General features: G+C 56.1%; 1 protein-coding gene across 1 annotated transcript in view; it reads left to right on the top strand.

The window, feature by feature from the left end:
• Positions 1-9,703, top strand: part of LOC130576506 (heparan sulfate glucosamine 3-O-sulfotransferase 2-like) — a 10,780-nt gene extending 1,077 nt beyond the window's left edge. Inside the window, exons 2-3 of the mRNA XM_057371245.1 lie at positions 7-202; positions 8,927-9,703. Coding sequence (XP_057227228.1) covers positions 7-202; positions 8,927-9,545 — 815 coding nt within the window. The 3' untranslated portion in view covers positions 9,546-9,703. The remainder of the gene's footprint in view (positions 1-6; positions 203-8,926) is intronic.
• The last annotated feature ends 5,292 nt before the right edge of the window (positions 9,704-14,995 follow it).

Raw genomic sequence — 14,995 nt, forward strand, 5'->3', positions numbered from 1 at the left:
CCCCAGCCCCGCCGGCCGGCAGCGCCCCGGGACCGGGCCGCCCGGGCACCAAGCGCCTGCCGCGGGCCATCGTGGTGGGCGTCAAGAAGGGCGGCACTCGCGCCGTGCTGGAGTTCATCCGGGTGCACCCCGAGGTGCGCGCTCTGGGCACCGAGCCCCACTTCTTCGACAGGAACTACCACCGCGGGCTGGAGTGGTACAGGTGAGGGCGGGGGGCTGCGGGACCGGCCCCCGCCCGCCCCGGGCGCCCCTTGTCCCCGACCGCCGGCCACCTCCCGTCCCGAAACAGCCCCGTCCCCGCACACCGCGGGCTCCTGCCGCCCCGCTCCCCGCCTGGGTCCCCTCTCCTCTCCCGGCGCTCGGTGCGGACTCGGCTCCGCGTTCCTCGGTCCGTCGATGGAGCCGGCGGGGCGGGCGGGCGGCGGAGGCTGTCGCCCGGCCGCACTCAGGGAATTTTCCTTAACCTSCTCTTACTGTCGTGCCGAGCGGGTCGCGGCTCCGTCCTTGCCGTTCGCCGGAGCCTGCGGCTGCAGCCCCCCGAATCCCAGCCCTGCCGGTAGGCACTCGGGAGCYGGGACGATGCGGAGTTTTACATCCCGTCGGAGGAAATATTTGYGTGGGTGAAGGGTTTTCCAAAACGCGTGAGTGCCTGTGCACGGGACGCAGGGCCATCCTCCCGCAGCCCTGCTCCGTGCGCCCTGGCACGCTTCTGCTGCCGGGCTTGATCGCTGGYTCCGTGAGAGGAACGGTCCCTGTCCTGTGCCATCCCATCTCTCTGAACTCGAGTAACTGTGGATCTATACGGAATCTCTAATAATTTGCAGAGATCAGCGGGTGCGTCTCCAGCAGGAGATGGCGGGATTTTAATTTCCGTAAGGGCTTTTGTGAGGCACTCTGGGTGCTGTCGGAGAGGCAGCGAGTGCTGCTGTGAGCGGGTCACAGCGCCCATGGGCTCAGTGGTGTTGCCAGTGGCTCATCCCCTGCTCCCTTCCCACCCCGTGTACTGCGGGTGTTTGCTGTGCTGTTGTCGAGTGCTGGGTGCGTTAGGGAAGGCTGTGGGGCTTCTGGCTCGGGAAGCAGAGGAGGGCTCRGCCCGGCCCTGGGTGCCTGTGAGCTCACAGCAGGGGAGAGGACCCTGTCATTGCCGGTACATCGGAGAATCATGGCGAGTGTTGGAGACAGCCCATGGGGCCGCAATGCTCGCTTGTCCTCCATCTCAACTGCGCTTTCCCAGCAAAGATGTCCCCAGTGCCAAAGCAGGCCAGTGCTCATAGCAAGCAGCTGGAAAGGCAGTGTGACATGGTGCTCACTCCCAGTCCTGCTGGGGTCCTGGTAGATGGGGCTCRTGCCCTGGGAGGCAGCTCAGGCACTGCATGGAGGGAACTGTCGGCAGCGCTGCTGCCCTGTGTCTCACTGGGGTCACAGCGGACTCTGCAGTCAGGAATGTTTGGATCCTTTTGTGGCAGTACTGGTGGCAGGTCACAGGAGAGCCAAGACAGGCACAGGTGAAGCTCACTGAAGCCATTTTCCTCTCCTGCAGCATGCCCAGTTCCTCCTGCCCTTCAGAGAGTAGCTACAGCAATGTCCTTTGCCTGTTTGTTCCACTCAGCAGGTCTGTGTTATTCCCACACCCTCCCCCCAACATCCCCATCCTGCATCCCCTAAAAGCCAGTAGCTGTGAGCAGCTCAGGCATGTGAGGATGGTGTTTTCTCCAAAGGACATGCAGACTGGCAGGATGGGTGATGGAGCAGAATATGGGTCCTGGCTGAGCCACTCGCTCAGAGGAGAGCTGCATGGGCTCAACACCTAGCTGGGAAGCAGCTTCCCCAAATCCTGAGCTGGGGTCCTTCCCTTCATCCTGGTGTCTGCMACTGCTCTGGGTTGCTGTCTGTGTGGGAAATGTGGGGCTGGGAGCCTCATGGGCAGGGCAGGACCAGACCTGTGACGCTGCTCCCACCCAGGTTTTGGGACAGAGCTTGCCCTGAATGAAGGGACAGACCCTGCCTGTGTTGTAAGGGCACCTGTGGACACCAGGAATGTTGCTGGTCCGGGAGGCAGCAGCTGTGTCACCTCCCCTCTCACTGTGGCACCAAGGGGCTGCAGCAGTGCACAGCCGAGCAGACAGCCTCCCACCCCGAGTCGARGTTCAGCCTGGGATTCTCCTGTGCTGAACTCTCTCTCCATGGCTGGGAGGGATGCAGCCCGTGGCGATGCAAGGGCAGCTGTGGAGCGAGGTGAGAGCRTGGCCAGGTGAGCAGCACGCTGCCYGGGGCCTGGCTCTGTGTCTGGATCAATGGAGAGATCACGCCAGAGCAGCGGAGCCTCCAAATTAGTTCAGCTAAAACAATTAAATGACACTTCCTTGGTTTTATTACCTTTTTTTTTTTAACCTGACAAATGTGCCAAAACTTAAGCACAGAGGCTGCTAATGTATAAAATGTGGAATTGATTTTCCTCCTTGCAAGTGGAGCAATTAAATGTGGAGCAGGTCTAACCCACAGCACGATGAGCTCCTGTCGCTCTGCCAAGAGCCTGGGGAGAAGGAGAGRAGGATCCTGCAGGTGACCATGGCCCAGGGAAGAGTTGAGGATGGGGGCAGAAGCTGTGGGGGCTGTGAGGGATTGCAAGGGGCTGCCTGCCATGATCCAGAGTGGGGAATTGTGCTTGGCCTGGCTGGAACTGCCTTCCAGCTGCTAGCTGGAGAGAGCAGATGCTGCCGTGTGTGGGCAGTGCTGTGGTGGAGGTGCAGGCAGCCCAGAGCACAGACCCCTCGKAAAGGGAAGCATTAAGGCATTTCCCGATGTGAGCAGAGGCTTTGCCTGCAGGAGCCCCTGGCTGCTGAGTGCCAACACAACTCTGTCCTTCCCTTGTGCCAGGTGGAGAGACCAAGACAGTTTTCGATGCWGTTGCAGGCAGTGGGAGGACTGACCATTTCAGTTCTGCCCCAAAAACGTTGTTTACTGTTTGCTCATGCGCTGGCATTTGTGTGACGCAGAGGTGGCAGAGCGAGCAGGAGGGGGCACCTCCTGATCCGCCTGTCCTTGCCTCTCCAAATGTCATCTTTGCTCACAGCTGCTCTCGTGGTGCCTCCTGCCTTAGCTCCTGCCATGGCCAGGGGCAGCCCCAGCTTCACCCGGAGTGAGGGGATGACACCCTGGGCAGAGCCAGAGCCCTGGCTGCCCCCTTTGTGACCCTGCCCACTCACTGCCCACTCGCTGGCTCCAGACCCCCGTGCCATTTCCAGTTCCCATCAGTCTCTAATCCACCTCATTAGCTACAGATACACTACAGGAAAGGTATTTTTAGCAAGGTCTGTTTTAAGACAACTGAAACCAAACAGCAGCTTCTGGGGAATATCGATTCATTACCAATCCTGCACTAAATGTTCAATATTGAGCTTTTTCTTGCTGCGAGTAGTGTGGGCCAATAACCTTCAATATTTTCCAGAACACAGGGAAGATGGTGTCATTTAAACGGTCGTTAGCTTTGAGTAGTGACTCTAATTGCAGCATCTCAGGGTGCAGTTTTCCTCCTCAGGATTSCTGAGTGATCCTGTCAGATGCTCCAGTGTTATTTTCACAGAGAGGGGCTTTTCCTTGTGGCTGCGGCAGCAGGCTRAGCCTGGCTCCCTCCCAGCAGGTCCTGCTGGCTGCTGTAGCCGAGCCCAGAGGCTGTGCTGGCACAGGGCAGAGCCCGTCTGGTYCTGGCTGAATCCCCCGATCCCAGGATGGCTCTTGAGCCCAGCTTGGCTTCCYCGTGTACCTTTGTGACAGGTCCTGGGAGCGCCAGCGCTGCTGGAATTGTGTCCCCTGCCCCTCCATCCCTGCCTTGCCTCTGGTTTTGGGGTGCTTGAGGAACACCGCTGCTGCCCTGGGGAGCCAGCTGGGAGCATGGCAGTGTCCCCGCGTCCCTGGGCGTGTGGGAGGGCAGGAAAGGAGCCGCTCCCGGCTAATTGCACCCGGCTAATGGCCGGGCTGGCTCGCACACAAATGGGAGCCCATTAGGCTTCGCCCCGCGACATGTTTGTGGGCTTTACTGACAGTGCATTTGGGTAAAGTTAATTAGCGAGAAGAGAGGAAGGCAGCAGCTTCAAGGATGCTTTGAAATTTCCTTGACTTCAGAGAGTGCCCTGGCTCTGGGGAATGGACGTGGAAGCCGTGGCAGAGAGTGCTGTGTGAGGAGCTGTCCCGGCAGCGTTCCCTGGGCACTGCCATGCCCACACTGCCTGTGGACAGCAGTCCTGCTTGTCCTGCCCCCGGGATGGGCCAGCTGCTGCCAGGACCCTCACTCTGGCCAGGAGAATTKCCCTCTGTGAGGAGCTGGGAGACATGCTGGAGATAAACTCATGTGGTGTGCCTAGCCTTCAGCATTAAAGATGTGTATTCTAGCTGTGTTCCTTGTTTGTAAATGCTGCAGGGTGTTCTCACCTTTGCTTTGGAAGCRCCAAATCCAGCTGGTGATGCAGCACACCATGGGCTTGGCAAGAAAAGGAAACCAGGCCCTAGTGACCCTGGGTGTTCATGGTGGGGGCAGGCCCTGGGCACAGTGTTTGCCCGCAGTGTGTGCCCAAAGATGGCCAGGGCCAGTAAAGCAAGGGCCAGAGTTGGCTAGCAGGGCCTGGGAGTGACAGAGAGTCTGCAGGACCCATCACCAGCTTGGTGGGGTTTGTGCTTGGTTGTGCTGTCCCTTTGCACTCTCCTGGCACAGAGAGGTCACCAAGTGGCCACCATGGCTCTGACATAGGCCACKAACTTGGGAATTGCTACAGCAGCTGGGACATGTGGTAGCTTTAAAAATGAGTTTTCAGTTTTGAAGTTTCACTTGTAGAAGGAATTGCCTTGAAAATGGTAAAGGGGAGGCCCCAGGCTGTGTCCCTGAGCACAGAGCAGTGCCCAGCAGGGCTGAGAGCTGGGCTCTGTGAAAGCTGAGCAGGAAGCCCTTGTCTCCTGCTCCTTCCCAGCCCCACTGCCCTTRGAGCTGGCCTTGGCTTTTGCCAGACCCTGTGTCAGTGCCGAGCAGTTATTGAGGAAGGTGAGAGTCACACCTTGGTGTGTCTGTGGAGGGCAACGGCAGTGTGCCCTTTGGAAAAGAATCTCTTGACTTAAAGGACACTGCAAATCTCTGGAGCATTTAAATGATTAAAAATGAATCAGCAACATAGTTAATTACTGTGTTCGCTCTGCTTTTATGCATGGAAATGTCCCTCATTAGCCGTCTGCGAGCACTGGTGTAAATTCTTTGAACATAAACATTTATTAAAGGGAGCTACTCCATCATTAAATCCTGGCTGCTGTAGTATGGGGTGGTGGCAGTGGGGTATGGGCCCTTGGGGGTGTTTCTGGCTGGAAAAACACCTTGGGGGTGTTTTCTGGTGGACACAGTGCTGTCCTGGCGGGCTGAGTGAGGCAACCAGGCTATCCCTGGCCAGCTGGCCCCAGCCCAGTGAGGGGCTAGAGCRGTGCTGGGGAATCCCTCTGCCCCTTGGCAGGGTGGTGCAGCCCTCAGCCAGGGTGTCTCCGTGTCCTCGATGACCACTGTGATATCTGTGATATCTCTCAGCCAGGGAGAGCTTTTGATCTTCCTCACACCTCGTTTTTCTCACGCGTTTGACCCAGTTTGGCTTGAACCTCCCGGTAGATTTGCTGGGGCTTCCATTCACCACTGAGCAGAGGGTGCCAGGAGAGAGGGGATGGTGCTGTCAGCTGTGTGAGCACCCGTGGCACGGCATGGCATGGCATGGCATGGCACAGCACGGCATGGCACGGCACAGTTCTGCAGGAGCCAAGGCTGCTGCTGTCTCCTGTGCTCCCTTCTGCCAGCACACCAGGCTGCAGCTGCAAACACGCTCACAGCCCACCCTTCTCTGCTCTGACATCAGCTGCGAGAGGGGAAGCGCAGAGCCCTCATCACAGAGGCTGGCACTTGGGATTTTTTTGCCAAATTAAACAGTTTGTTTTCACGCCGCTGAGCCCACAGCCTCCAGCCTCTGCACACAGCAGGCAGGGACTGACCCAGCGCTGCTCCTCGGGGCCGGGCTGTGATGGGATTATCAGTGGGCGCTGCTCTCCCCACTCTTATCTGCAATATCTCAATTGTTTGATGAGATTTTGTACAAATTCCTCCCTGGGAGAGTGTTTCACGCATGTTCAACATCAAAGCAGCACAGCCAGTGAGGGAGCACATGTTTCTTTAATGTGGGAGTGTTGTAGGGGCTGCGGGGTGCCCAAAGGCAGATTATAACAAAATTAATAATTCAGGGCTTGGAAAGGTGCTGGTGAGGAGTTAACCCCTTCAAGGGAAATCGCTGCCTTCGTGCTGCCACACCCAGGCCGGGCTCTGCACCCCTGGGGTGGTGGGGCTGTGGGGGCTGTGCTGGCTCCCAGGGACCCCCAGGAATTTGGGGCACAGCTGGGCCACATCAGGGTACAGCAGCTCCCCTGGGCTGTACCCACATGTGTCCCCATGTCACTAATGTGGGCAAAGGCAATCTCTGAATCTGGGCTGAAATGAGTGTTAATGCCCATATCAAGTGGCACTAAAGGGCTTTAAGAATTGAGTAACTATAATGAAAGTAATCTCTAATTGAGGAGGGATTAATGCTGTCCCTGCAGCCAGAGCAATGTGCTGAGCGATGCCCCAGGCATCCCCACCCCTCCTGCCAGTGTCACCCATACATCCCTGTCCCCGTGTTGGTGGCAGCTGGCCCAGGACATGCCAGGAGCYGGTGCTGAGTCCGCTGGGGACATCAGCAGAGCCACAGGACATGTCCATGGAGCAGCAGGGRTGGCTCCTGGCTGAGCCCTGGCCACATGGCACTGCGGGCCAGCACCAGGAGCTTCACACCTACACATGCCAGCCTGGGCCTTAAAGCTGTATGACATGCTATTTGTATGCAAATAACCCTGTGAATGCAGAAGTCCAAAAATATTATTTTAAAGTCGGGTGTAATTAAGTTTGCCATGCATTTCCCTGCTCCTGCAGCCCTGGGGATCCTGCTGTTAGYGGGAAAATGAATGCCTGGATGACATCTCTCCCCCTTGCATGGCTTCACTGGTGATTTATTTATCTGCTTGTGCTGTGTTTTGTTGTCTCAGCAGTCTCCGTTGCTCAGGAGCAGCAAACACTGGGAGTCCATTTAAAAAAAAAACAGCTCTTGTCTCATTTCAGTAATTTACTATGCAGAGGTTTTGTGTTTTTCATAATGGATTAGAACCTGTAATTTTGTTTTTTGAATGCATGGACCTAATAACTCACGCAATGAAAGTCTAACARGCTTGAGGATGAGCCATTAATGAAACAGCAGTTTTATGATTTTCCACAATACACTGTAATAGTGAAACACTTACAGAGCTGTCCTGCACTGATTTATGATGAAACTTGTTTGTGATGTGGAGATAGAGCTGTGTGCCTGCACTGAATTAGCATTTCCTGACAGTCATTAACCAATGGGAATCGTAATCGGGATTTATGGGGTTTGAAGCAGAGCAGTGGGAAAGGCCAATTAAGCTCCATCCATGCTCAGATACCTCAGTGAACCAGCCCTSCTAATTTATGCTGACTAATTAGTTTGTTTTCTCTCAAATTAGGAAGCTGGTCAGGAGCACGTGCGGGTGTGTGGGCTGGTGCTCTCAGCACGCTCCTCACAATGCCCTGGGTCTGCCATCGCTCTCCTCTCGTCACATGGGTGTTGTGGGCTGCTGTTGGATCTCCTCCCAGTTAGGTGTTYCATCAGCCCAAAGCTGCTGGCCACTGGCCATGTTTCAGGGATGCTGGAGGTGCCAGGTGTCGGTCCCTGCACCGATGCAGCCCCCGTGGTGTGGCACAGGCATGGCTGTGCTGGGTTTATCCCACGGATAACGCCGTGCCTCGTGCTCTCCCGTGGGATGGCTGCAGACAGGGATGCTGGCAGGAATGGCAGCGCACAGGAACGGTGTGGGTTTGCTTTCCCTGGCTGCTGCTGGCCCCAGACTCRCTGGGGCACCCAGGGCTGGTGAATTTTCGGTGGTACCAGTGCCAGGTCCCTGTGCAGGGGTGAGCACCCACCGCAGAACCCAGCCTGGGGATGTGCCTTGTGAGGGGCTCGCGGGAGCTCCACAAGCTGAATTCAGGCTGTGCCTGCTCTCACCGTGGCACTGCTGCTGCAGGGTGCTGCTGGGGTGCAGATGCAGCAGAAGGGTGCTGGCCTCATCCTGCCAGCACTCCCTGTCTGCTCCAGCCAGGCATTCCCCRCCTGCTCCCTGCCCACTCCAGCCAGGGGACATAGAGTGCCATGAATCTGACTGCAGTGGATTTGATAGTTTACTCTAGTAATACAAGACCAATTTATAAATCTTTCCATCCCATTAGTTTTTATTTGATTTGGATGTTCAGATGTCAAAGCAAATGATTTAATTAGTGYTAAGCTGGGCTGCAGGGATGCTGCACTTCCCCCAGTCTGGTGCTCCTTGCCTGGCTGGCAGCCCAGCTCCCAGTGCCAGATACAGATGGGTGTACCCAGGAGCCCACTCAGAGCTCTGGGGCYGGGTCAGGCCCTGTGGGGTGGGTGATACCCTGGTGGGCATGAGCCCCACAGCCCTGGGCAGCCCCTTGGCCCAGCTCCCACCGGCACAGCAGCGCAGTCCCYCAGTCCATTGCTCTTTGTGGTGGTGATGTGGCACAGCCATCACATTCCTGCTGCCTGGCTTTGGACTCACRCTTGCTACTCTGTGTGTGGGGCTGCAGTTCCCATCCTCTGCCCAGGGGATCCCCTGGGACTGGGACAGACCTGAAGTCATCCATAGCAGGGCCCTCTGCAGTGCTGCTGGAGGGACCTGTGCCTGCTTTGTCCCACTGGGAAGGGACATGTCACCAGCCCCATGGTGCAGTCACCACCTCCCAGTGCCTGTTCTGGCCCGTTCCTCACATCACCTTCCACTTCTCTTGCAGGAGCCTGATGCCACGAACACTCGACAGCCAGATCACGGTGGAGAAGACCCCCAGCTACTTCGTCACCAAAGAGGCGCCACGGAGGATCTTCAACATGTCCCGGGACACCAAACTGATCGTGGTGGTGAGGAACCCGGTCACCAGGGCCATCTCAGACTACACACAGACCCTGTCCAAGAAGCCGGACATCCCCACCTTCGAGGGGCTGACCTTTCGCAACCGCAGCCTGGGGCTGGTGGACACGTCCTGGAACGCCATCCGCATCGGGATGTACGCCGTGCACCTGGAGAGCTGGCTYCAGTACTTCCCTCTCTCACAGATCCACTTTGTCAGTGGGGAGAAGCTGATCACRGACCCAGCAGGGGAGATGGGCAAAGTCCAGGACTTCCTGGGCATTAAACGGGTTATCACAGACAAGCACTTCTACTTCAACAAGACRAAAGGCTTTCCGTGCCTGAAGAAGTCGGAGAGCAGCGGCTTGCCTCGCTGCCTTGGCAAGTCCAAGGGCAGGACTCATGTGCAGATAGACCCCGAGGTGATCGAGCAGCTTCGGGACTTTTATAGACCTTATAATATCAAATTCTATGAAACAGTCGGGCAGGACTTCAGGTGGGAATAAYTGTCCGTGAGCAGAGCTGCAGTGACGTGAGGCTCCTGTCATCGGTGAGGGGCCCCAAGGGGCTGGAGCCAGGACYCCCTCAGCCCATCTTGTCCAGAATYGCCAGCAGAGGCAGGCAAGGGATTTCCCTGTCCCTTGGGAGCCTGCAAWGCTCCRGAGTGAGCYGAGRAAAGGAAGGCTCAGAGTCCTGCTGCAGCCACCAAGCTAAGGGATGAGTGCCCAGCAGCACTGCCTGGCCCAGCAGGGCAGCAGCCACGTGGCTTCCTCTGTGGGGTCCTGTTTGCTCTTAACACCACATGGTCACCATGGCCCCATCCTGCAGTTTATGTKCAGGCTGTTCCAAAGCACTCCCCTCTGTATCCCAAAGCAGATGGGTGCTCCTGGACAGTGGCAGTGGGACTGTCCCTGCAGGCAGAGCTCCGGCCACTCCACTTTGCCTTTGTCACTTGCCGTGTGTACCCATGAGGACAGTGAGATGTATCTGCTTGACAAAGAAGTCTATGGAAAATGTTGTACTGATATTTTGTCCTGTGAATAAAGCACAGAATCCTGCTGTTACGGGTACTTTAGTGGCACTAGTTTCCTTGTTGAGCATGTGATCCTTTCATGTAAATAAAGTGGCTTCCACCAGTCCGTATGCATGGGCTGTTTTTAGGACAGGGCTGGACAGCCCTTAGGCAGAGCTGGGGGGCTGTGGGGAGCCCCCACGCCCGTGGGCAGGCGAGGGAGTGGGCAGGGGCTGGGGCAGGACAGGGGGTCAGCCTGGCATGAGGGGTCAGCCTGCCCAGGGCTGCCCAAGCTCATCCTGTGGCACAGGGCTGGGGATGCCTCGGGATGATGCACAGTGGCTGTGTGGGGATGAAACACACCGTGGACCAGTTTGCAAGGCCTTACTCTGTGTGATTAGTAACCACTGAACTCTACTAGGAAAAAATTGGAGTTAATTAGTGGACACCTAAGAGAGCCCCATCTGCATCTCTGTCACTGCCAGCCACAGGGGGAGACAACAGCAGCGAGGGCACCCAGAGGCAGTTATGAGCAGGTGGAGGTACAGACAGGAATTAATGGCCATTGAGAAGAAAATGGGATATTTGCTTGTATGATTTTTCCTTTAAAGGAGAAAAACATTCACAGCGAGACTCACAAATCCCAGCCTCGCAGTAGAAAAGCCATTTCCAATCCACTCCAAGGAGGCAGAAGGTGCCAGGTTAGATTGATCCTCCTGACAATACTGTATTAGTGGGAAATTAGAGCTGGAGCCTGAGGAAACTGCTGCGATATCAAACAATTACTTTACATTTGTCCTTACAAATGGAGGGAGCAGAAATGTGCTTAAACCAAGCATTAGCTTTCCAAAGGGTGAGCAAATGAGGGCTCGGGAAGGGCTACGCTGAAAATGCAAAGCACATTAGGAGCTCTTAAAAATGGCTTTAAAAGCCCCAAGCAGGCAGTCTGCATGCTGAGGAGGAGGGCAGGGGTTTGATGAGGATGGAAGGGTTTGGTGGGGATGTGCTGGTGTGGTGACCTGATGCCARGCAGAGTGGCTTCCAGAGGGACCCCCCTGCTCACCCAGACTGTGTTCTCTCCGCCCAGGGGACAAGGGACAGTGCCTCTGCTCTCAGGGCTGTCACGCCACTGTTCCCAGCCGTCCCTGGTGTGGCACCTCCCGCAGCCCCAGCTGTCCCCATGGCACGGCCACCGCCGTCGTGTGCGCCGTGTTTTGATGGGTTCGCTCAGGCCTGAACCCCAGAGAGCAGCTGTTTAATATTTATCAGCTTATAAATAGTTAAACATAATGAATGTGATTTAAGTGGTCCCTGATCCTACTCRTGCTGAAGAGCTCTTGAGACGAGCTGGGCCAAGGGAATCCTTCACTGGCCATTTCACATCACTGGAGAGTCCCTGCCCAGGAAGAACAGAACCACTGAACCTCCACAGGGTCACAGCACCATTCCTGCCCAGCAGCAGCCCCTCCTCCCAGAATGGCCCCCCAGTACCATCCCAGCACCCCCAGTCAGGGATCTTTTCTTTGGCCATTGGTTATTCACCCTCCCTGAGCGCTGATGAGGAGACCCTGACCCAGGTGGGAGCAGCCCTGGGTGCGGCTCCCTGTGTGTGAGCTCCAGCATGTCAAATTCAGCCCTGGAATTTCCAGGTGCACAAGGAGCGTTGTTCATCCCTCTTACCAAGGCAGGATCGCAATGCTGTGAGCACCGAGAAAATTTGATTAACTTCTKATTAAGTTAAAGTGATTGAGTTTCACTGCTGGCTCCGTGTTTACTGGCAGCAGGCAGGGCCCTGGGAGTGACTGAGGGGGACTCCCAGCACTGTCCCCCCACTGCAATACCCAGCAGTGTGCTCCAAACACAGCTCCTTCCACACACACAGAGCGGGCAGCAAATAAATACAATGGCTGACAGAAACCTGCAGCCCCTCAGAGATAATGGATGGTGCTGGGATTCGGACACATTCAAGTAGGGCAAGTTTCCTCCTGYTACTTGGTCAGGCTGCAGCAAGGAGCAGGAACACAGGGCCAGTTGGACTCAGGGCTCTGTCGCTGCTGCCCAGGAAGGGCACAGCTTAAAAATGGCTTAAAAAGTCACACAGTGATGCCAGTGCCTGGCAGCATGGAGACACCGAGGGGCTGTCCCTGGTGACAGCTCTGTGCCCGTGGTGATCCCAGCGCCGCAAGCTGCCCTCCAAAACACAGCTCACCAACAGGCTCTGGGGGCTGCACCCCACTGCCAGCCCTCCCTTCTCCACAGGGACCCTCCAACCTCTTCCAGAAAAGTCATTCCTGTGGAACTCCCAGATACCTCAGCCTCTGACCCCCAGCGAACCTCCCTTCCTCCAGCCTCACTCTCCTGCCCATGGGCACTCAGAGGGCACACAGAGCTGTCCATGCCTGTGGCTACCAGCCAGCCCAGAGACCACCCCGAAGTGACCACCCCACGGTGACCACCCCATGGTGACCACTCCGCTGTTGACCATTCCGCAGTGACCAACCCACAGTGACCACCCTGCGGTGACCACCCCATGGTGACACGTCCCTGCTCACAATGGATTAACACCTTATATTTACCTTGATATTTTCCAAATTGCTCTCCAAGCCGTGCCCAGTGCTCCGCAGGCAGGTTCGTACAGCAATGAGAGGAYCTGATGGCATCAATACTGCGCTGAAGTCTAGGCATCGCTGCATAATTCATTACCTGACTGCTAATTAGCCGGCTGGTCCAATTAGTGACTCCTGTAGAGCCAGGGCTGCGGGTGCAGGCAGCAGGGGAGCAGCACTCACAAGGGCTGAGGGTTCTGACACTTGCCCGTGGCCGTGGGGCCTGGCATTTGACAGTGGCAGTGCCAACAGCTCGTGGGGTGGCAGTTGCCACGTGGAGCTGCTGCCAACAGATGGTGGTGGCTGTCACCCCCAGGATGCTGCAACAGCCCTGTCAAAGGCATTTCAGCCCTGGCTGGGGCTCCTCAGCCCTGTGGGAACACTGACCCCCCAATGGGGTCACTGCTGCCCGTCCCAGAGGGAAAGGGGAGCTGGCAGGGCACATCCCATGTGGTGCGGGGTCCCAGGCAGCCCTGAGCTACGGCATAAGCCCAGATCAGCGCCAGTCCCCTGTTGTGAATAAGCATTTTAGAATTTTTAAGGGACCTTAACAGTCATTGACGACATCCCCGCTCCCCACAGCTGGCTCCTGCAGCACGCACGGTGCGAGGACAGCAAACCAGCTCYGGCACGCTCCAGTGGCTGGAGACAAGGACAGCTTAGGGATAAATATTTACCCAGTGACTGAATGGATTCAACTGAGTTCATTCCTATTAGAGAATCTGTTAGTAATTATCTGAAGACTCGTTATTACCTGGGGACCTATAATCTGCCACAGTAATGAGTTCAAGTGGCTCCTGTGGCATAACAAGCAGGAAAGGGAAGGTGGGAAGGGGCCACTGCCATTGCGGCAAGGGCAGGGCAGAGCTCAAGGACAATGGCACCGTAGCACCACCACAGCTGTGGGACACAGAGCTGCCTCTTCCCCTCCCTGCAGAGGCTCAGGGACAAGCCCTGGGCACAGCTCAGGTCCAGGCAAAGCTCAGAGAGGCAAAAGCTGAGATTTGAAGAATTGCTGCATGCCCAGCCAGGTGTGGCTGCCAGGGATGTGCCACAGGACACGGCCCCTGTGCCAGGCATGGGTGAATCCCAGCTCTGTGCCCCATGGGGCTGGACTGTGGCTCAGCAGCATTGTCCCAGTCCTGCCACCCATAGGGACTAATTCTGCAAACCTGAACCAATTTTGTGTAACTCAACTAAAATAAAGTAACTGAAGGGCAGGATGAAAGGCAGGGCAGATATTGATGGATCCCACAGCTGCACGGGAGAAAAATCCCCTCCTGGGACACATGTGCAGGGTTCCTGCATGTTAGCAGGGGGATGGTCCCCACTGCCATTGCTGTTCAGTGCACATCCATCCCCATGTCCATCCCCATGTCCATCCCCGTGTCCATTCCCGTGTCCATCCCCACACACTGCAGGGCACAGCAGCTCCGTGCCACAAGCGTGTGGAGGCCCCAAACAGCAACACAGGAGGGAAAGTGCCCAGGAGTGACTGAGGTGAGTTACTCTGCTGCTAATCCTGTGAAGATCCAACCTGCCAGCTGAATTGATCCATCTCTCCTTGTCACACCATGGACCCCTGGCCGGGTGTGGCGATGGTGGCAGCCAAACAGCCAAAGCCCGGGCTCACACCTGGCTCCATGCTGTGAGCCTCCTCTTGCCCCTGTGCTCTCCTTGAGTGCTAGCAGGGCCTATACACGCCGATGTATTTGCGTGTTTTAAATACATTTATTTATTTATTTTAAACACACGAATTTTATTTAAAATACCCAAAGAGGCCAATGCTCTCGGTCCCATGTCTGCCTGCCACAGAGCTGCCATGTGACAGTTCCATGTTCAGTCACAGCACTGTTATGAGACCAATCCAGTCATTAAGCTCTAATCTCCAAAACAAAGATAAAATTACGTGATTAAGATCTAATTAAAGTCTAACTACCAGCGCCATGAATCACTCCAGCATGATTTTAATGTATCCCTTTCGAAGCCATCATGCATTTGGTTTCCTTCTGTGGCTGGTGACTTCCCTGCAGGGACCGGGTCTGCTCAGGCTGATGTTTGCTCTCGCTGGCTATGATTTGGCTGGGGACCACTAAAAATGTTTACATGTGAGYGAAGAGCTCAAAAATCCATTTCTAACCAGACAGAAAATTTCATTTGACAAGCTCATTCAGATGTGCTGTGTCTCTGCAGAACTGAGTGGAGCAGGGGGGCACCTCAGCCGCTGCCAGCCCCGGCTCCAGCACTGCCACGTTCACAGGGTGCTCGGTGCCCCAGTGCCTCAGTGGCCAGAGCTGCACAGAATGCCATTAACTCTCCCTGAGAAGAAAAAGCAAAT

The sequence above is a fragment of the Malurus melanocephalus genome, unplaced genomic scaffold (genome assembly GCF_030028575.1).
Source record: "Malurus melanocephalus ecotype Western Australia unplaced genomic scaffold, MMel_1.1 scaffold_143, whole genome shotgun sequence".
Classification (NCBI taxonomy): domain Eukaryota; kingdom Metazoa; phylum Chordata; class Aves; order Passeriformes; family Maluridae; genus Malurus; species Malurus melanocephalus.